The sequence below is a fragment of the Danio aesculapii genome, chromosome 7, assembly GCF_903798145.1.
Source record: "Danio aesculapii chromosome 7, fDanAes4.1, whole genome shotgun sequence".
Classification (NCBI taxonomy): domain Eukaryota; kingdom Metazoa; phylum Chordata; class Actinopteri; order Cypriniformes; family Danionidae; genus Danio; species Danio aesculapii.
In genome coordinates, this window is record NC_079441.1 from 2,322,390 (window position 1) to 2,344,760 (window position 22,371).

The 22,371-nt window shown below is 38.6% G+C and overlaps 2 protein-coding genes across 2 annotated transcripts; both read left to right on the top strand.

The window, feature by feature from the left end:
- Window positions 1–6,402: 6,402 nt before the first annotated feature.
- LOC130232581 (protein translocase subunit SecA-like) lies at window positions 6,403–10,332 on the top strand. The gene is made up of 2 exons (XM_056462560.1): window positions 6,403–6,455; window positions 6,657–10,332. Exons 1-2 carry the CDS (start codon window positions 6,403–6,405, stop codon window positions 10,330–10,332), a joined length of 3,729 nt encoding a protein of 1,242 aa, XP_056318535.1.
- Window positions 10,333–14,119: 3,787 nt separating this feature from the next.
- LOC130232647 (protein translocase subunit SecA-like) lies at window positions 14,120–18,278 on the top strand. The gene is made up of 2 exons (XM_056462620.1): window positions 14,120–14,249; window positions 14,433–18,278. The coding sequence occupies exon 2, from the start codon at window positions 14,487–14,489 to the stop codon at window positions 18,060–18,062; it is 3,576 nt and encodes a 1,191-aa protein (XP_056318595.1). The 5' UTR covers window positions 14,120–14,249; window positions 14,433–14,486; the 3' UTR covers window positions 18,063–18,278.
- Window positions 18,279–22,371: the final 4,093 nt, after the last annotated feature.

Sequence of the window (22,371 nt, forward strand, 5' to 3'; positions counted from 1 at the left end):
CACTTGGCCACACAGAAGTGACTCCACAAAACTTGAATGTCTTCTTTATTGACCATCTCAAATGATAATAATAATAGTAATAATAATAAAATCTTCATAAAGGTTGAAAGACAACTGGCGTGCTTCCCAAAACAACACTTACACACTGCAAGTGAGCAGGTGTACTTTACAGTCTCCAGAAGGATTCCTTTAATGTTATGTAAAGACGTGCAAGTTAACTATGCTGGCTACAAACTAAAAGATTCTTCCATCTTATACCTAGTTCAGACTGAATGACTTTCAAACTAGTCGTGTCACGGATGTTTTCACACTGCATGACTATCTGGGCTAGCGTTCCGTCGCTGCTTTGTTTACACTGCAAGATAAATCTGCGACAGGGTGGTTCACGCTGCGTGACTTTAAAATAAGAAGAATCGGCGACAACTTTGTCCAAACTACGTTTCACAACCAATCACATGTGAGAAGACATGGAAACAATGTGAGGTCACGTAATATATATCTTTATTAACTACATAATGAGAAAGACGCCTTTAGTGGGGTAGAAAATGTACTTATTTAGCTCAACTGGCTTTGAAGGGAGCAATTTCGCTTAAACTTTTTTTCTTTTTTGACCCGGTTGTGGTATTGCTCAGGTGCCCCTGCCAAATGTCTAGTAGTTTTCCTTAATTTCTTGGGTCCAAATAAACTGAAAATGAGCGCTTTTAACTTCTCCCCCAACCTCCCGCTGGCTTGCAGATACCCAGTAGTGAATGCTGCTCTCTCATTGGCTGTAGGTGATTGCCTGATCGGCTATTATCTCAGATCGCGTCTTTCATAGTTCATACTGTGTGATTGTCACTCACGTGAACGAGCACTGATTTGCCTGTGATCTCAGGCATGTGTCGCCGATTTCTCAAAACCTGTCGCCGAGTCAAAACTGGGGCTAAAATCATGCAGTCTAAACTCGGCATTATACGATTCCTTTAATCTTACATCCGAAAGAAATCTTTTAATCAAATACTATAACTTTCCCTTCTGCCTTGAAACAACTTCACTTCTGGTCACATTGTGTTAATTCTGCCCTGCTTTCATTAGTCAATCTTTCCCCATTTTGTTAGCAACGGTCAATGCTCTTACCGGTTCCCAACGGATAAAATTATGCACCGCCCTACTTTGTTCTTATTTCAGGACAGTTTCAATTGGATGCATGTCACAATAGGGGGGATTAAAATGACAAACTTGACTTCCGTTTCATTCACTCTTTATACACCTTACACTACAGGAAAATCAGATAAGAGTATCTTTAGATCCACCAAGATGCTGTAAATAGGACCAGGGTGTCCTCGGGGTCTTAAAAAGTATTAAAAGTTGATGAATCAGTTATGAGAAAATTAAGATATAAAAAAGTCTTAATCACATTTTTACGAGGTCTTAAATTTTTTTCAGGCATTGTCCAAAGTGTTTGACTCCAAAAAACATAAATATATTTATTTTCCTCCTAATACTAACCACGCGTTTGTGGTCCATTTGTGGTTCAGGCTTGGGGCATGTGAGGTCAAGCTCCTCCATTCTGGTAATGTCACCTAATTTGCGACAAATGCGGGAAGGTGATGTGACTCTCCCACACTTGTAGCAAACCACAGAGCGGAACAGACGGCAAAATGGGAAAATGTAGTTTTGCGTACTCCTGGTTGGAGAAAGAGGAGTTTAAACAGTGACTAAAGCCTGTTGCTGAAAACAACCACGTAATTTATTCTTTCAAGGTTTGTTTCTTCCAAACTTATCTGAGTTCCTTTGCACGGTTGTGCTCCATTGATTTACTGTTTATCAAGTTAAAGGTTTGATACTGATTACAACTTAAAGTGGCAACGAGATCCTAAAATATTCAGAGAAGCGCTTTAAAACGTCTTAAAAAGGTATTGAAATTACCTTTAGGATTCCTGCATACACCCTAAGGAAATAACTTTTTGTGAGACATCAGCTTATAATTAACCCTATTATCTTGTGGTGTGGGCTTTGACTTGGGTCTTGCAATATAATTAAAGGGTGTTTAATGCTACCATCTCTTCTCTGTTCCATCATCTCAGTTTTCCTAATATCTTAATTATTGTTCCTGTAAACTTAAACCAGTCATCTTAAGGGCAAAATAACCACCCTTAATTAAAAAAAAAAAAAAAAAAAGTTAAATCTAAAGCAACTTACAAATTGCATTTAGATCTAAACAAAATAAATACATGTACAGTAGGATTGGGTCGATAAACGATGCCATCACGGACAGACCGACAACCGAATCCTCTGCCCGGCCGTTGCAGCAGCAACCCGCTCGCAAAAAAAATTACACATTCAGGCCCCATTTACACTAATACGTTTTAGGTTAAAATGGCATTTTAGTACAAAAACGATCTATATTCACACTGGCGTTTCATCTAGCATTTCTCGAATAGCCCTCAGTCCACAATAAACCACTGGAAACGCACATCACCACACACACACAAATATGTTTGAGCTCCAGCAGGGAGAAGGTGCTTTGAGCACAAGACCCCAGAGAGCAGTGCACATCAGACAGTTTATCAAGGATGTACCCGCTGGATCGCGTCTCACTATAGCTGTTAAAAGGTGATATTTAATTAATCTTGTCTCTATCTAACGACTTTTCGGTCTTTTGAATATATCAGGTAACGTGTCACAGTGTCAGTAAACTGCTTCAATCTTTCGCTTTCACGCATAAGCTACGGTCACACCGGGCTTTGTGTGTGCGAAATTCTGTCGTGCGGCGCTGCGAAAAGGGGCGGGATTAAACAAGATGTTTAGACATTAAAAAAGCCAGCGATTTGCTCCATGTTTTAAATTTCTGTCCAGAGAGGTCCTGTTTTGATCCTCGATTGGTCTCACGCAGTCAAGTGATGCGATTTCGCAGGTCAGAGCTCACCAAGCTTGAACTTTGCACCGCAGCAACCTGCGAAACTTGACGCATGACCCTGCGTTTCCGGTCTGACGCATTCGCGTGCGTATGAATGGAAGTCTATGGGAGGAAAAGTCAAGTGTGACCGCAGCTTTAGTCATTTTAGTGAAGACGTCAGATACTGTTGACTGGTTCCTGTTGGTTGTGCACCTTTTTTACCAACCAAGTCTGTTCACGCCATTATAATGACACAAATCACTCTGTCTATTCATGCCAGAGTCCAGTGTAACTTATCTTTATTTATTTATGATTTGGTTATACATTTACATTTACATTTAGTCATTTAGCAGACGCTTTTATCCAAAGCGACTTACAAATGAGGACAAGGAAGCAATTTACACAACTATAAGAGCAGCAGTGAACAAGCGCTATAGACAAGTTTCAGGCGTGTAAAAGTCTAAGAAGCAAAACATTAGTAGAAATTTTTTTTTTTTTTTTTTTTTTTTATAGAGAGAGAGAGAGAGAGAGAGAGAAAGAGGGCTCAGTTAGTGGTATAGCCAGAGAGGCAATTGCAGATTAGGAGGAAAAGTGGAGACTAAACAGTTGTGTTTTTAGTCGTTTCTTGAAGACAGCAAGTGACTCGGCTGTTCTGATGTAGTTAGGGAGTTCATTCCACCAACTGGGCAGATTGAATGTGAGAGTTCGGGAAAGTGATTTCTTCCCTCTTTGGGATGGAACAACGAGGCGACGTTCATTCACAGAACGCAAGTTTCTGGAGGGCACATATATCTGCAGAAGTGAGAGCAGATACGAAGGAGCACAGCTAGAGGTCACTTTGTAAGCAAACATCAGAGCTTTGAATTTGATGCGGGCAGCAACTGGAAGCCAGTGCAAACGGGTGAGTAGCGGAGTGACATGTGCTCTTTTGGGTTCATCAAAGACCACTCGTGCTGCTGCGTTCTGAAGCAGCTGAAGAGGTTTGATAGAACTAGCTGGTAGCCCGGCTAGCAGAGAGTTGCAATAGTCCAGTTTGGAGAGGACAAGAGCTTGAACAATGAGTTGAGCTGTATGTTCAGATAGGAAGGGTCGGACCTTTCTGATGTTGTAGAGTGCGAATCTGCAAGATCGGGCAGTTCTAGAAATGTGGTCAGAGAAGTTCAGTTGGTCATCAATCGTAACTCCAAGGCTTTTTACCATTTTGGATGCAGTGATGGTTGCTCCATCCATCTGGATTGAAAAGTTATGGTGAAGGGTCGGGTTGGCAGAGACTTCAAGCATTTCCGTTTTCATGAGGTTAAGCTGGAGATGATGATCTTGCATCCAGAGTGAAATGTCTGACAGGCAGGCTGAAATGCGAGCTGGAACCGAGGGATCATCAGGGTGGAAAGAGAGGTATAGCTGGGTGTCATCAGCATAGCAGTGGTAGGAAAAACCATGTTTCTGGATGACTGTTCCTAAAGATGCCGTGTAGATAGAGAAGAGAAGTGGTCCAAGCACAGAGCCCTGAGGTACCCCAGTGTATAGATGCTGTAGGTTGGACACCTCTCCCCTCCACGACACCCTGAATGACCTGTCCGAGAGGTAGGAACTGAACCATTGAATAACAGTGCCTGTGACGCCCAGTGACTCAAGCGTAGATAGCAGGATCTGGTGGTTTACAGTGTCAAAAGCAGCTGATAAATCCAGCAAGATGAGGACAGATGATTTAGAGTCTGCTTTAGCCAGTCTGAGGTCCTCCACGACCGAGAGCAGGGCAGTCTCAGTTGAGTGGCCTTTCTTAAAGCCAGATTGCTTGTTGTCCATGAGGTTGTTTTGAGTAAGAAAGTCTAGGACTTGATTGAACACTACTTTTTCCAAAATCTTGGCCATGAATGGAAGCAGGGATACCGGTCGGTAGTTATGGGTTATGGGTTGGCCCACACGGAATCTGCGAGCGCAGACTTCTGCAGACTTTTAGCCCATCATTAATTCTGTTTATTTAGTTGAGTAAATGTGTGTAAATTTATATTTTTCAGTTTTTACATTTATTTCAGTAATATTACTGACTAATATGAAAATATTAATGATTTATTCACAATACAGTTTGTAAAGTAATATTTTCTGTCTTGTAGCAGATATATTATATGAGACTTGCTTACCAAATAAAGTGGATCTAATTGGATTTGGATTGTACACATGAAATAAAAGTTAAAATGGTATTACTTTTTATTCAATATATTAAGGTTTTAGTTATGATACTCCCAAAATCATTCTGCATAATCTGCAGATTTTTAACACAATTCAGTGCAGAAATTGCAAAAGACGTCCGCAGATTCTGTCTGGCCCTAGTTATGGGTAAAACAAAGAGCATGCGGGTCAGGTAGTTGAAACGGTAGGCTACAAATAATTAATTTGTTATGAATTCATTGATTATTCATAAATAATTAATCCACCGCCGCCTATGATGACGATGCCATCGTCCGTTGTGACGTTCCAAATTTAACATTGTACGATGCCAAATTGGTCGACATCGCCTATCCCTAATGTACAGTGTATGCATCTATTTCCTTTACTCTTAAAATGAATTATCAATTTATCAAAACAACAGGTTTCATATGATGCTAATACACAATCTTATCCTTAAAATCTTAATTTTTCTTCTGCATGTCGCACTCTCTGGCTTGATCTGTGTACTCACTGCACCAAAGCTTTAGTGCCAACTGAAATCTAATGAGAAAAAAAAAAGTTAACCATCACGAGCCTCCCTGCCACCTTCCTACCCATAATATGAATATTTGTGTTAAAATGCTCATGTAACTCCACAGTAAAAAAAAAAATTAAAGTATATTTTATTTAGTGATAGTAGGGGTGCTGCTAATATATAAAAAAATATATAAAAATCTGACCTGCACATGACATTTTACAACATTTCTCTTCAGTTTCTTCTTGAAGTGCTTCCATTGCATGTGCCCTTTCCCTTTCTGTTCTACCTGGCCAATGTTTACCTGCTTTGGCAAAGGTGTGGAGAGTGTAGAACATTGAGATGACCTAGTTAAATGATTATAAGTAAATGATCATTAAAAATGCATCATTAATCATAAATTGTTATTAAATTAAATGAATTCAGTTTTGCAATGGTTTTGCTTGCAAAAAAAATCTTAACAATGAATCAATGCATGCAAGCAATAAACTTTTTTGCTGGGCGGCAACTCTAGGCAGATTCCAAAGGTAATAAAAGTAAAAATTTAACCTAGCTGGGTTGTAAAGGGGCATAAAGTTACAATGTACATGCTACTAAGTAGTTTTGTGTTGCACCACTGAACTTAGTTTTAACACAATTCTGCTATTCAACTAAATATTTACAGCAGCCTCAAAGATTTTATTACATTATTGAGCTTGTGATGATAATAAAGAACCACAATTTCTCAATTCCTTCATCATTTACCACAATTGGATTGTGCCCAAGTTATAGAAATCACGTGACAAACTGAGCAGAGAGCTCTTCCTCTTATACAGAAACACTCTTTTGAGGGTTGTCACAGATGAATCATGGGCTTTACTGTGACAACTCTTCAACAATTGGGAATCAAATGAAGTAAGCACTTTAAGTACATCCTCTAGCAAAGATAAACATTGTAAAATATTGTAGAAACGTACTTTAGGCAGAAAACACATACTTGAGGCAGAATAGTCTGTTGTTGCAGTTATATACTCATGTTTATTTGTCATTGTGTTTATGCAAGTTATTTTAGCAGTTGTTTAATTTTTTTCTGCGCCACTTTTTTTTAAACCGCAGAGAGAGATGCTGCACTGTGAAAAAATATTATGACAGAACTTTCAGACTTTTGAAGATGGAGTCATCAGGAAAACTGCTGTCAGCACGACTGCTTTCCCTGCTCAAGAATGGACAATGGGATAAAGATGATGTTGTGAAGTTGTTTAAAGCCCTGGTGGAGCAGTTTAATGGCAGGAATGAAGATTTTCACACATGGATGATGAAAATTCTTCATCAAGTGGAGATTCACAAAGTAAGCGTATCAGATTTGACACTGAATGGTGAGATTGTGGATGATGTTGAGGACAAAATCAACAAAATATCCAAAAACACTGAGGAGAAAACACTGGATGAGATTCTAAAAGAAATTGAAGAACAGGCAGTTATAGATGAACAAACTATGGCAGAAGTGAAAGACATTGTGAGCTCTGTGTCCAAATGTCTATCAGCTTCTTCAGCGCCACATCTACAAGGAATAAAGCAAAGTCTGTTTCAACTCTGCAAAGCTGTAGAAAAGACGATGAACTTCACACCTCGACTGACTCAGATGGTGAGCTGGTGCATTCTGGTGCTTTCTGAATCCAGTCGGCTGGTTCAGGTTGGAACAGGAGAAGGAAAGTCATGTATTGTGGCCATGTTTGCAGCATGTCAGGTCAGGATGGGAAAAACCCCAGACATCATCTCAAGTTCTCCAGTACTTGCGGAAAGAGACTGTAGAGAATGGCTTCACTTCTATAAAGAACTGAACATCACTGCTGATGTAAACACCAACAAATCAAAAGACAAAGAGCTGAAAGAGTGCTATGAATGTCAAGTGGTTTACGGTACAGGCCAGATTTTTGCAAGTGATTTTTTGCAACAATGTTCCCACAGAAGAGAAGTGAGACCTAAGAGAGAGTTTCGGTGTGTGATAGTAGACGAAGTGGACTCACTAATGCTAGACAAAGGTCGTGAAGTGGTCTACTTGAACACTGATGTGCCTCTCATGGAATCCTTTAATGAGATTCTGGCAGAAATTTGGCTAATCATCAACCAAGTGAAATACTTGAACAGTGGAGAGATTTTAGGTCCCATCCAGAGTTTCTCTCAGGTTCTGTCTGAAACCATACATGACAATAAAGACTGTTATCAACTTGTTGTGCAGGCAGCTGTGGATGCAGGAATTATGCCTATAAAGCAAATGCAAGAAAACATGTTAAATGTTTTAAAACAGTTAGACAATGCAAGTATGGTCCAAATAGTAGGATTTATAACCATGTTTGTTCAATATTTCCCTGAGTATCTCTTCAAACTTTACCAGGAATCATCTGATGGGACTTTAAGGAAACTAAATGAAATAAGTGTCGCAAGAACAATTAAAAGACAAGAAATATCAGTTCTTCTCTTAGGATATAGACAATATCGTGTTGTGCACTTACACGAGGATGCACTAGTAATGTCACTGGGGAAAAGGATTAAAATGTCCTATCAGACTGAGACAATAAAGGACCTAAATAAATCCCCAATCCCAGACCGTGAAGACCTCATCACTGGCAAAGTACAAATCTGGATTGAAAATGCTCTGCAGGCCACTAAAATGACTCTGGGCCATGAATATATTCTTCACGAAGACGGAGTTGTTCCTGTGGATTATAGATGCACTGGTGTTGTTCAGAACAACATGAGATGGGGTGAAGGACTTCAGCAGTTCCTGCAGATGAAACACCAAACCAGACTATCCAATATGAGTCTTATAACGAACTTCATGTCCAATGTTGGCTTATTCAAGAAATACAATGACCAGATCTATGGGATAACGGGAACTTTAGGTGACCAAACAGAGCTTGACATGCTGAAAAACCTCTACAGTGGCATGAAGACCTGCAAGATTCCCTCATTCAGAAGAAGGAAACTTTACGAGCTGGAAGGCCTGTTAATTCCTGAAGATGATGAGTGGATCAGGACCATCTGTGATGCTGTTAAACATCAAGTGTTTCCTACAGTCTATCGAGGTCCACGAGCAGCTCTCATCATCTGTGAAACAATCAATCGTGCTGAAATGTTTCACAAGACCCTTGCAGACACCATGTCAAAAGACAAGCTGAAACTCTATGTGAATAACAACATGAATAACTCTACAGTAATAGATAAAACAGTTGAAGGCGGTGACGTAATCATTGCAACTAATCTAGCAGGTCGAGGTACTGACCTAAAGGTCTGTAAAAGTGTAAATGAAGCAGGAGGTCTGTTTGTGCTGCAAACCTACTTACCTCTGAACATCCGTGTTGAACAGCAAGTGTTTGGACGAACAGCTCGACAAGGAAGTCCAGGATCTGCTCAACTCATCATGTGTGCCAGTCATTTCTTGGAATCAGTCAAACTAGTGATGGATGCAATTGGCAGTCTAGATGACAATTTACTCAGTCATTTAAACAGTCTTAAATCTACACCGATGCCTTGTGGTGACACAGAAAGTCTATCTGAGAAAATGCTTATCCACTACCTGGACAATCAAAGCTTTCAAACACCTGAAGTGATGATCTTAGCTCTTACAGGTTTCTTAAACATGAATCCAAACCCAGTTCAGAAAAGCAATCTAGAAGCAGTAAAGGATGCCAGAAATATTCTGGTGAATGTCAGACTCTCAAGGTTTCTTGAAAAAGATGTTTTAAAAGTCTCTAAAGAGGAAGAGCTTTTTTCCATCTACCTTGATATTTTTAACAGTGTTTATGAAGATGATGTTTTCCCTGACCAGCGTGATGTGATTGTGTCCTCCCTTCATGAGTGTTGGGGTTTGTGGCTCCTGATGAATTTCAGTGAGGAAAAACCCACAGAGATGCTGAAGGAAAAGCTGAAAGTGGACTTGTCAAGTGCAAAGCAGAAACTTTTTAGTAAACAGTCTCCATCCTCAATGGTCTACTATTACATTAGGTCTGGAAACAGTCTTCGTGAAAAGGGACACCTTGCAGAGAGCATTGAGATGTACACCAAAGCTCTGGAGGAGAATGCAGCTGGCTCGATTATTCCTCTCTATAATCGTGCACTGACCACTATTATGAAGAAGGATGCTGGTTATATTACCTGGGCACTGGCTGATCTGGAAAAGGCTGTCAAGGCAATAAATTCATATAAGTTACAGCTGTCTCATATCCATACTCATGTGAAATCATCAAGCCACAAGCCGTCAACAGAGGCTGATACTTTTCTCACCAAACAGATTCAAATGAAGTGCATGATTATGGACCAACTCAAGCTTAACATTCAAGAAGCTATAATGAAGTTAAAGAGGGCTGAAAGCAGAGGAGGCAATGTGACACTGCTGGAAAAACATGTAATTTTTCTAGTTGAAGACTTTTTGAAGAGGACTATAGGCCGGAGAGATATGGACTTGGCAGACACATTTGCCCTTTTTGTTAAGGAACACTTTATAAAGAGGACTGAAATCAGACGAGGGGATGTAAACCTGACTGAAAAATATGTAATGATTTGCACAGAAAACTCTATGAGAAGGTCTGAAAGCAGAAGAGAAGACGTGAACTTTGCTGAAAGTCTTTCCTTTGTGCTGTTAGATGATTCAGTTTGCAATTCTGAAAGAAATATTGTAGAGCTGCTCAGAGAATATGAATATATCATGTCACTGGGTCTTGACACAATTTTTAATTTGGACACCAGATTTTCTGTCAGTGGCTTTGTATCAAATAAGTTGAATCTGGTTTGAGTTTATTCACATTAACTTTACATTAACATGAGTTTCTAATGTTAACACAAAGTTAGATCCATAAACATTTTTGGCTCTATACACCAACACAATGGATTTGAAATGAAATGAACGTGCTTTAACTGCAGACTGTCAGCTTTAATTTGAGGGTATTCATAAGTCAGGGCATCCAAATCAGGTGAACGCTGTAGGAAATACAAACGTTTGCACATGTGCCTCCCACTTGTTAAGGGACCAAAAGTAATTGGACAGAATAATCATCATAAATCAAACTTTCACTTTAATACTTGGTTGCAAAAACTTTGCAGTCGATTACAGCCTGAAGTTTGGAACGCATAGACATCACCAGACACTGGGTTTCATCCTTGGTAGTGCTCTTTCAGGCCTCTACAGCAACTGTCTTCAGTTCCTGCTTGTTCTTGGAGCATTTTCCCTTCAGTTTTGTCTTCAGCAAGTGAAATGCAAGCTCGATCAGATTCAGTTCAGGAGATTGACTTGGACATTGCATAACATTCCTCTTCTTTCCCTTCAAAAACTCTTTGGTTGCTTTTGCAGTATGCTTTGGGTCATTCTCCATCTGCACTGTGAAGCATTGTCCAATGAGTTCTGAAGTATTTGGCTGAATAGGAGCAGAAAATATTGACTCTGACACACATACATCTACCTCCTGAAGAGTGTTCTTGATCTGGCTAACTGTTGTGAAGGGTGTTTTCTCCACCAGGGAAATAATTATTTGGTCATCCACCACAGTTTCCGTGATCTTCTGGGTCTATTTGGTGTTGTTGAGCTCACTGGTGCGTTCTTTCTTTTTTAAAAAATGTTCCAAACAGTTGTTTTGGCCACACCTGGTGTTTTTTCTATCTCTCTGGTGGGTTTGTTTTGTTTTTTCAGCCTAACTATGGCTTGACTGAAAGTGACAGCCCTTTGGATCTCATCTTGAGAGTTGACAGTAACAGATTCCAAATGCAAATAAAACACTTGAAATTAACTCCGGACCTTTGTCATTGTAATTGAGTATAATGAGGGAATGACACACACCTGGCCGTGGAACAGCTTGGAGAACCAATTGTACAATTACTTTTGGACCCTTAACAAGTGGGAGGCACATGTGCAAACCATCATAATTCCTACAGCGTTCACCTGATTTGTGTGTAAATATTGTCAAATTAAAGTTGAAGGTCATTCGTTTCATTTTAAATCTATTGTGTTGCTGTATAGAGCCAATCATGTTAGAATTGTGTCGATGTCCAAATATTTATGGACCTGACTGTGTGTCATATTACAAATGGGAGTCTAAACAATATAATAAATTAGGCATGATTTAAATGACTTTTCAAATTACACAAAATATAATGCACCACAATAACTCCTTCCCTACTATTGACAAGATAATTCATCAATTAAAAGAAAATGCTTTCCTGCCATTGACAAGTTGTTAAAGCCAAGCCATTTTTAGGTGTTTTACGGTATTAAGACCAAATGCATGAACCCAGGACTTCTTTGTTCTGGGAATGAAAAATAAAACAAAGTAAGCTCACATGAAAAAAATTAAAGGCACATATTTTACGCCTTTTTAAGATTTAATTTAAAGTATTTTGTGTCTTCAGAATGTGTCTGTAAAGTTTAAGCTTAAAACAATTATACAATCATGCATATTGGTAATTTGAGCGGTTAGTATACTATAGCTGTTTTGTTACCTGTGCCTTTAATGCAAATGAGCTGGTTCTCCCAGCCCACCATTCCCACGAGTGAGTCCTTCTGCTGCGTCTCGCACATAAGCAGCACAGTGACAGACAAGAATGAAGCAGATCTCCCTTACTACAGTGAGAACTTTCACAACCATTATTTGATATATTTGTTGTGGAGTTAATTCAAGCCTTTCTGCAATGACGAGTCACACAATATTGTTATAAGGTCGCACAAATGCATGCACGCACGCATTTAGATTTGCACTGAATTTGCATGGCAAATGTGATAGGATACACGTTAATATAGACTGATGTATGGACATACATCATGGTACTGTAGAAAAAAAAAAGCCTGATTTTAGTCCAGGAACTGGTATTGAAGCATCTTCTTTTATAATTGCACTGACATGCATCTGTAGTGATGAATTAAGTGTCAATTTTACGGTCTATTAAAAACATGCACTTTTTTAAAACTGTGTTAAACTTGTAAAACTCATTCTTGAGGTGCTGCTGATGACAGAGAGCTGAACTATTGTAATCCTGGTTGCTGTGCGCACGTCCTGCTTTGTAGTTATGATTATATGCATTACTATGGAGACATGTTAATAAATGGCTGACAATCAATTTGATAGGCAGCGAAACCGCACTCCTCAAAAAGGGAGGGATTTGGATCCTATTTCTAACATCAGAAATAAAAAACGAGACTTATTGTGTTTCGATCGCACCAGTATGACTGAAGACACACTATAAATACTAAAAAAGACAAGAGAGTGGAATTCTCTCTGTGTGGGTCTATAAATGTATAACTTTAGTCGAGTGTTCAAATTGAATTAAATCTTTCTGTAAGATGACTCCATAGATGTGTGTGTAGATAATTTCCATTGATTCAATAAATGCAGTTAATTCTTGTGTATATTCAGCAACTGCTATATGGATTACCGGGGTCTCTTCTTCAATACATTATACACATATAAGCTGCGTTTACACACATGAACAGGAAAATCTCTTTGATTACAGGTGCTGAAAAAAAAACTCATGCATTTTCCTTAAAAAAAAACTCATGCAATTTCAGTAAAGGCAGCTTTGTTATTTTATAAAACATTTCAAAATCTGAGTGGCTGGATTGCCATTACATATTGGCACACAACCTCACATGTATTGCTACAAATTTGGTTTTGCTTTGATGGCATCTCAAGCACTACATGTGGTAGAGTTAATTTAATAATCTGAATCCATAAGCCTTTATCTGAAATGATTCACTTTGAGCTGTTCTTTCTGTGAAACATTCAGACTTTAAAACTGGTCATTTATCTTTATCTTCAATTATGCTACATGTTTGATGATCCTTTTGCATATTTCAGTGCCGTCGAGTCAGGTCAGAAATCTCTCTCCATAAAAAGTGATAATTATTTAATGAAACTACAAATACATCTGCCTTTGGTCACGTTTAAATTTTCATCTGAAGGTACTGTAATGTTTACTTAAGCACTGAATATGTGTGACATTATATTATGGTACTACAACAAGATATGATGGGGTTTGGGACCATAAAATTAAGATGTGAATACGGCTGCTTGGGGAATTTTGTTTGGTACTCATGGTGTGTTGTCAAGACAGCACACCCTGTACAACAAATTAAACAATACAACAAGACAGGTGTCGATAGCTTTATTAAAGTCAGTTTATAATCTGATTCTTGCAAATCATGTGACTTCAGGTGAAAGAGAAACAGAACATGGCAGAAATTTACAAATAGTTAAATATGCAACATGGGAAATCCACGTCACGTTACATTTATTTAGCTGAGGCTTTTATCTGAAGAGACATTATTATAACCATACAAAAGTCTTACAGAAAACTTTTGGAAAGTTTTAAAAACTCCCTGTGTTCAGAACAAACATTAGTTCAACAGTACTCCCATATTGTCTTCTCAAAGCATGAAAAAAAGATAACAGAAGAATGTATGAAAAACAAAGCAAGAGAAAATGAAACCAGCATGTTAGTTCTGGCACTGACACCACCTGGTAAGAAACACGTCACCATAGCACACCACACCTAAAATACAAAGAAACCAGTCCACAACAAGTAATCAACATGTACTACTTTCTTCTGTCCTTATCAAAACTTGAAAGTGAAAGAATAATGAAAGAACTGAATAAATACAACCCCCCTACGACTTTTCTGAAGACAACTCAAGAAGAGCTTTGTGGTGACAAGAATATCTTAAACGTAAGTACTGTAAATAAATGCTGTCTCAGGTTGAGGAAATCTGACTACTTTGAATCAACATTGTGTTACATAAACGTATTTGTTACATTTCATTTTGTTATTTCAAACATTTTTATACATGTATGCTTAATGTTAGTTTGGCAGAAATGTAATTTATTTGTCTGGGTTTTTTTTTAACAACAGAGATACAGTAATTCAATGGGAAAAACTATTTTATAATATCTGACAGTTTTGAAAATGGAGTCATCAGGGAGACCGCTGTCAGCACGACTGCTTTCCCTGCTCAAGAATGGACAATGGGATAAAGATGATGTTGTCAAGTTGTTTAAAGCCCTGGTGGAGCAGTTTAATGGCAGGAATGAAGAATTTCCCACATGGATGATGAAAATTCTTTATCAAGTGGAGATTCACAAAATAAGCGTATCAGATTTGACACTGAATGGTGAGATTGTGGATGATGTTGAGGACAAAATCAACAAAATATCCAAAACCACTGAGGAGAAAACACTGGATGAGATTCTATGGGAAATTAAGGAACAGGCAGTTATAGATGAAAAAACTATGGCAGAAGTGAAAGACATTGTGAGCTCGGTGTCCAAATGTCTATCAGCTTCTTCAGCACCACATCTACAAGGAATAAAGCAAAGTCTGTTTCAACTCTGCAAAGCTGTAGAAAAGACGATGAAACTCAAACCTCGACTGACTCAGATGGTGAGCTGGTGCATTCTGGTGCTTTCTGAATCCAGTCGGCTGGTTCAGGTTGGAACAGGAGAGGGAAAGTCGTGTATTGTGGCCATGTTTGCAGCATATCAGGTCAGGATGGGAAAAACCCCAGACATCATTTCAAGTTCCCCAGTACTTGCGGAAAGAGACTGTAGAGAATGGCTTCGCTTCTATAAAGAACTGAACATCACTGCTGATGTAAACACCAACAAATCAAAAGACAAAGAGCTGAAAGAGTGCTATGAATGTCAGGTGGTCTACGGTACATCGGACAGCTTTGCAGGTGATTTTCTGCGACAGCGTTTCCACAGAAGAGATGTGAGACCTAAAAGAGAGTTTCAGTGTGTGATAGTAGACGAAGTGGACTCGCTAATGCTGGACAAAGGTCTTGAAGTGGTCTACTTGAATACTGATATGCCGCTCATGGAGTCTCTGAATGGGATACTGGCTAAAATCTGGCTAATCATCAACCAAGTGAAGTTTTTAGACACTGGAGAGATTTTAGGTCCCATTCAGAGTTTCCATCAGGTACTGTCTGATATCATAAATGAAAAAGAAAACACTGATAAAGCTAGTATTGTAAAGAATGCAGCAGACGCAGCAAAACTAGATAAAGCAAGTGTTGCTGAAACTGAAGCATTTTTAACTATATTTGCGACAAACTTCCCAGATTATTTGTTTAAAATTTACCAGGAAGATCCAGATGGGACTTTGAAAAAACTGAAAGAAATAAGTCCCACAGTTACAATCAGAAGACAAGAAATTTCAGTACTTCTCTTAGGAAATGGAAAGTGTCGTTCAGTTTATTATAAAGAGGACTCTCTAGTTCAGTCACTGACTAAAATAATGAAAAAATGTTTGCTCTCTGAGTCAAAAAACCAAAACAAATCTTGTATCCCAGGTATGGAAGACCTCATAAATGGCAAAGTACAAATCTGGATTGAAAATGCTCTGCAGGCCACTAAAATGACTCTGGGCCATGAATATATTCTTCATGACAATGAAGTTGTTCCTGTGGATTATAAATGCACTGGTGTTGTTCAGAACAACATGAGATGGGGTGAAGGACTTCAGCAGTTTCTGCAGATGAAACACCAAACCAAACTCTCCAATATGAGTCTTATAACGAACTTCATGTCCAATGTTGGCTTATTCAAGAAATACAATGACCAGATCTATGGGATAACTGGAACTTTAGGTGACCAAACAGAGCTTGACATGCTGAAAAAACTCTACAATGGCATGAAGACCTGCAACATTCCCTCATTCAGAAGGAGGAAACTTTATGAGCTGGAAGGCCTGGTGGTTTCTGAAGAGGACGAGTGGATCAGGACCATCTGTGATGCTGTTCAACATCAAGTGTTTCCTACAGTCTATCGAGGTCCACGAGCAGCTCTCATCATCTGTGAAACAATCAATCGTGCTGAAATGTTTCACAAGACCCTTGCAGACACCATTTCAAAAGACAAGCTGAAACTCTATGTGAATAACAACATGAATAACTCCACAGTAATTGATAAAACTGTTGAAGGCGGTGACGTAATCATTGCAACAAATCTAGCAGGCCGAGGTACTGACCTAAAGGTCTGTAAAAGTGTAAATGAAGCAGGAGGTCTGTTTGTGCTGCAAACCTTCCTACCTCTGAACATCCGTGTTGAACAGCAAGCGTTTGGACGAACAGCTCGACAAGGAAGTCCAGGATCTGCTCAACTCATCATGTGTGACAGTCATTTCTCGGAATCAGTCAAACTAGTGATGGACCTAAAGACATCTCTACCAAGTTTACTTAGCCATGTCGAACACCTCACAATGATACTAAAGTCATGTCTTAAAAACACATTGTCCACACAGAGTCTATTTGAGGAAACTGTCTATTGTTACTTGAACAAACGCAGCTCTCAAACCCATAAGGCAATGATTTTGGCTCTCACAGGCTTCTTAAACATGGAATCCGCCCCATTTATGGGTTGCAATCTTGCAGAGGCAAAGGATGCCAGAAAAATTCTGGTAAAAATCAGACTCTCAAGATTTCTTGAAAAAGATGTTGCAAAAATCTCTAAAGAGGAAGAGCTTTTTTCCATCTACCTTGATATTTTGGACCAAATTTATGAAGATGATGTTTTCCCTGACCAGCGAGATGTGATTGTGTCCTCTCTTCATGAGTGTTGGGGTTTGTGGCTCCTGATGAATTCTAGTGAGGAAAAGCCCATAGAGATGCAGAAGGAAAAGCTGAAAGTGGACTTGTCAAATGCAAAGCAGAAACTTTTTAGTAAACAGTCTCCATCCTCAATGGTCTACTATTACATTAGGTCTGGAAACAATCTCCGTGAACAAAGATGCCTTAAAGAGAGCATGGACATGTACACTAAAGCTCTGGAGGAGGATGCATCTGGTTCAATTATTCCGCTCTATAATCGTGCACTGGCCACTATTATGAAGAAGGATGCTGGTTATATTGCCCGAGCACTGGCTGATCTGGAAAAGGCTGTCATTGCAATAGATTTATACAAGTTACAGCTAGCAAGTATTCATATTCTTGTGAAATCATCAAGCCATGAGCCATCAACAGAAGCTGATAATTTGCTCACCAAACAGATTCATGTGAAGTTCGTGATTGTAGACCAACTCAAAATTAACATTCAAGATGCTGTAATGAAGTTGAAAAGGGCTGAACGCAGAGGAGATGATGTGAGACTGCTGGAAAAACATGTAATTTTTCTAGCTAAAGACTTTCTGAAGAGGACTATAGGCCGAAGAAACATAAGCCTGGCAGAAGGACTTGCCCTTCATCTGATAGAAGACTTTACAAAGACGGCTACAATCAGACGAGGAGATGTAAACGTGATTGAAAAATATGTTCAGCATTTCTTTGGGAATAGGCCTGAGGGCAGAAGAGAAGACGTGAACATGAATGAAAGTCTTTCATTTGAGCCATTAGACGACTTTATTCGCAGTTCTCAAAGAAACCTTGTAGAGTTGCTAAGAGAATATGAATATTTCATGTCATTAGGTCTTGACACGATTTTTGAGTTGGACACCATATTTTCTGTCAGTGGCTATATATCAAAGATTTTTAAAACACCTGTTTGATAACGTTTTAAAATTGTTTTCCAATCATATTAACATGAGTTCTGCATGTTGACATACATCATAATTGATGTATGATGTACACATTTTTCTATATACCCTTTGTATTCCTATAAATCACATTTTGAACTTTCATGTAATCTGTATGAACAAGTAAATATAAAAATGTGATCATGTTAAGAATTTGGGGCATGGGGGGGGGGTTCTAAATGTCTGCTGTGACTCCTTTAAAAGATTAATAAATGTGATAATTCACAAACAAAAATGTTTTACTCCTTCTGCTGTAAGTTTAATTCTTTACAACAAATTAGAACCAGAACTAGAGTTTCTATGTTTTTGTTTAATGTACTGTCATCATAAAAATTAATATTTTCTTTATATATATACATACATATATATATATATATATATATATATATATATATATATATATATATATATATATATATATATATATATATATATATATATATATATATATATATATATATTTATAAATAATATTATAAAGATACAGGACTACTTTTTTCTCCCAGTGTATGCATATAAATTATCATCATTAAAATGTAAGCATCGGTGAGATGTATCAGTATTTTGGCCTTGTATTTTACATAGTCATGATGAAGGTGACATCCATCAGTGATTATTGGTTGCACTCTTACTCTCGTTTCACCTAAATATGCAAACTGTGAATGGTTATTAACATTTATATTTTAGTTCCAGTTGCAAGAAAAAGTGTGTGATCCCTTTGGCATTACTTGGATTTCTGCATAAATTAAAAAGAAAATGTGTTCAGTCTGCTTAATTTAACGTTACAATAGTATATGTTATTATTAAACACAACATGTAAACAGTCACAATGCAGGGTGGAAAAAAGTATGTAAACCCCTAGTATAATGACTTCTCCAAGAGCTAACTGGAGTCAGGAGTCAGCCAACCTTAAGTCCAATCAATGTGATGAGATTGGATGTGTTGGTTAAAACTGCCCAGCCCTATAAAAACACACATCAATTTTGACTTTGCTGTTCTCAAGAAGCATTGCCTGATGTAGACCATGCCTCACACATAAGAGCTTTCAGATAAACTACGATCAAGAATTGTTTACTTGCATGATGCTGGAAAGGTCTACAAAAGTATCTCTAAAAGTCTTCATGTGTCCTCTGTAAGACACTCTCTAGAAATTGAGAGTTCAGCACTGTTGCTACTTTCCCTCAGCGTGGCTGTCCTGTAAAGATGACTGCAAGAGCACAGCATAGAATACTAGAAAACTTATCAGCTAAAGACTTACTGTACGGAAATCTCTGGCTCATGCAAGCATTTTTGTTGACATATCTACAGTAAGTAAAGCATTAAACAAGAATGCAATACATTTGAGGTCACCACAGAGAAATGCGGTAAAAAAAACCCATTGCAGAATGTTTGAACTTTGCAAAAAAAGTTCCTGCATAATCCAAAGTACTACTGGCAAAATATTATGTGGACAGATGAAACCAAAATTGTGTTGATTGGAAAGAATACACAACGTTAAATATAGTGGATGGTCCATCACCCTGCAGCCCAAGATCAGTTACTCACTGAAGCTAAGCAGGGCTGAGCCTGGTCAGTACCTGGATGGGAGACCACATGGGAAAACTAGGTTGCTGTTGGAAGTGCTGTTAGAGAGTCCAGCAGGGGGTGCTCAACCCGTGGTCTGTGTGCTAATGCCCCAGTGTAGTGAAGTGACACTATACTGTCAGTGAGCACCGTCTTTTGAATAAGACATTAAACCAAGGTCCTGACTCTCTGTGGTCATTAAAAATCCCATGGCACTCGTAAAGAGTAGGGGTGTAACCCCAGCGTCCTGGCCAAATTCCCTCCCTCAACCCTTACCCATCATGGCCTCCCAATCATCCCCATCCACTGATGTGGCTCTAATCACCATCTCTCCACTCCACCTATAGCTGGTGTGTAGTGAAGCACTGGCGCTGTTCTCCTGTGGCTGCAATTGCATCATCCAAGTGGATGCTGCACACTGGTGGGGGTGTGGAGAGACCCCCCTCATGATTGTGAAGTGCTTTGGGTGTATGGCCATACACAGAAAATGCACTAAAAAAATTAAAACCAAAGTTTATTTAAGATATTTTGCAGAAAAACTTAAGACCAGTTGTCCACCAACTGAAGCTCAGAGGATAGGTGATGCAACGGGACAACAACCCAAAGCAACAGAATGGCTTCACTGTTGTTGTGACTTACATGAAGATTACCTTTTGTGTCCAATTTATGCAAAAATTCTAGCAATCCCACATACTTTTTCTTGCAATTGTATCTGCAGTTAATCTTTGAATCTTCTAACATTCTTTCTTCAGGCTGGCTCACAGAAACATGTACAATCAATCTTAAATGGAGAGTTCACCCCAAAATAAAGCTCCAGTCATTATTTACTCTGTTGCAAAAATGGCCCCATGTTCTGTACATTTTTCAAGCATTTTGGTAAACATTAGTGTACTATCACTGTTTTGCTGTTTTTTATGGTGCACAATCACATATTTTCAGAATTGTAGCATTTGTGTAGCTGCTCAAAGGTGTCACTCAATCCAGGTGCACTTTTGTTGGTCGCATTTTATTTTAACCACTGATCTATATAAATTGAGAAAGCACAAACACATATTTGACTAGTTTATTCACTCCTCTAAATCTTCTTAAATCTATACAGACAGCATATAAGGATATGCTTATTTGCTACCTGGAAAATTAGCAGCTCTTAAACCAATAAAGAGATGATCTTGGCTTTGTTTTCTTTAACATGAAATCAACCCTATTTCAGCACAGCAATTTGGAAGAGGTAAACGATGCCAGAAACAATATGGTGATGTAACACTTGTGGCCGATCAGACATAATCATTTTGCTTTATTCCACAAATGATACACCATCAACCTCTCCTACCCAGAAAAAGACTGGATGGTCAGTGTGTAATACGTTTCCAAAGTATTTACAACATGAAGGAATGTTAAGAAATGGACGCAGACATGGTCAACCTTTTATACTCTCCTTCTAGACATTCCCATCTCCAATAACTTTCTTTTCTTTCCGACGAGAGTCTGCTCAAGTTTAGAGTGCCATGAAACCAAAAGTCAACATGGCTACAGTTTTTGCCACCTTAACTGAAATCCAGACTCCACCCCACTCCAAGCCTCCCGAGGACAAAGAACTGACCACCAGCTAACCACATGCTCAACAGAGGGAGTTCTTCATATCACAAAAGGATATCTCAAGATTACCACTGAACTGGTGTAAACTAAACGCAACCCTAAAGAGACCAAATGGGTTAAATTGATTATTTTTGGTTCACTTGGTTTGGTCTTACAAATCCGAGGTTTTTACATCATAGTTGGATAAGTCAGCTGAAAACTACAAGAAAAAAACTTAAGTTTCCATAACAGATTGTCTCTTGCATCTGTGTATGCATCCATGGTTCAGCTTTTCGCCGGTCAGAGATCGGCTCTTAATAGTTTAGGGTCAGCCTGACGCCAAGAACCACGCCGCCATCTATATCTGGAGCTAGATACAATCCTTCATTTACGCACACATTTAGAATGGTCTATTTTGGCTTTACCCAATAAGAACTGTTTACCTGGATCACACCTTTTCTGGACTTGTGTAAAGAGAATTGCTGCATCGTTGTACGGTTAGACAGAGCAGCCTAGGAACTTATTGCGAGTGTTGAAGCTGGCTTCTGCTGATGAAACTGCAAATTATCTTCAGTAAAACTTTATTCATTTGAATGTCTGACTCAGGTTCTTCTTCATCTGACAGACTGGTCATTTTTTGGGTTAAAACTGTAAAAATTCCCTATAATAGACATGCGTGAAATATCTATTATATGGAAAGCGAGGATATATAATAAAAATGTCTACAATATATAAATACATTTTAAAAAAGCATTACATTAGTAGCATACAATGAGCAAGCAAAAGGCACGTGCTCAACCCAGTTTGTATAGGATTGCCCAATCTGACGTGAGGTACAGCTCGAGCTGCCTCACCTCACTTCCTATGCTATAATTGAAGAGGAGATACAAAAAATACAGCAATTTTGATCATTAAGATGATTGAAATTATTTGAATCATACAGAAATTGCATTTATAGCACAAATCGGTGGACAAATATTTATTTGATCATTAGTATACACCTCATGATGGCAGGTGAAGATGATGATGAGGTTTTTGCAGTTCCTCTTTGAGGTGGCTTGACAATAGCGCGGTATTGCAATATTGCAGTTACCGCGACAGCCCTAAGAGTGAGTACATTTTTATTTTGAATAAACATTTGATT

Excerpts from the sequence above, each read along its gene's own strand:
- LOC130232581 (XM_056462560.1), top strand. The coding sequence starts at position 6,403 with ATGAATCATGGGCTTTACTGTGACAACTCTTCAACAATTGGGAATCAA. Across the intron at positions 6,456-6,656 it reads ACAATTGGGAATCAAATGAA|AGAGAGATGCTGCACTGTGA; the intron begins GTAAGCACTTTA and ends TTTAAACCGCAG.
- LOC130232647 (XM_056462620.1), top strand. The coding sequence starts at position 14,487 with ATGGAGTCATCAGGGAGACCGCTGTCAGCACGACTGCTTTCCCTGCTC.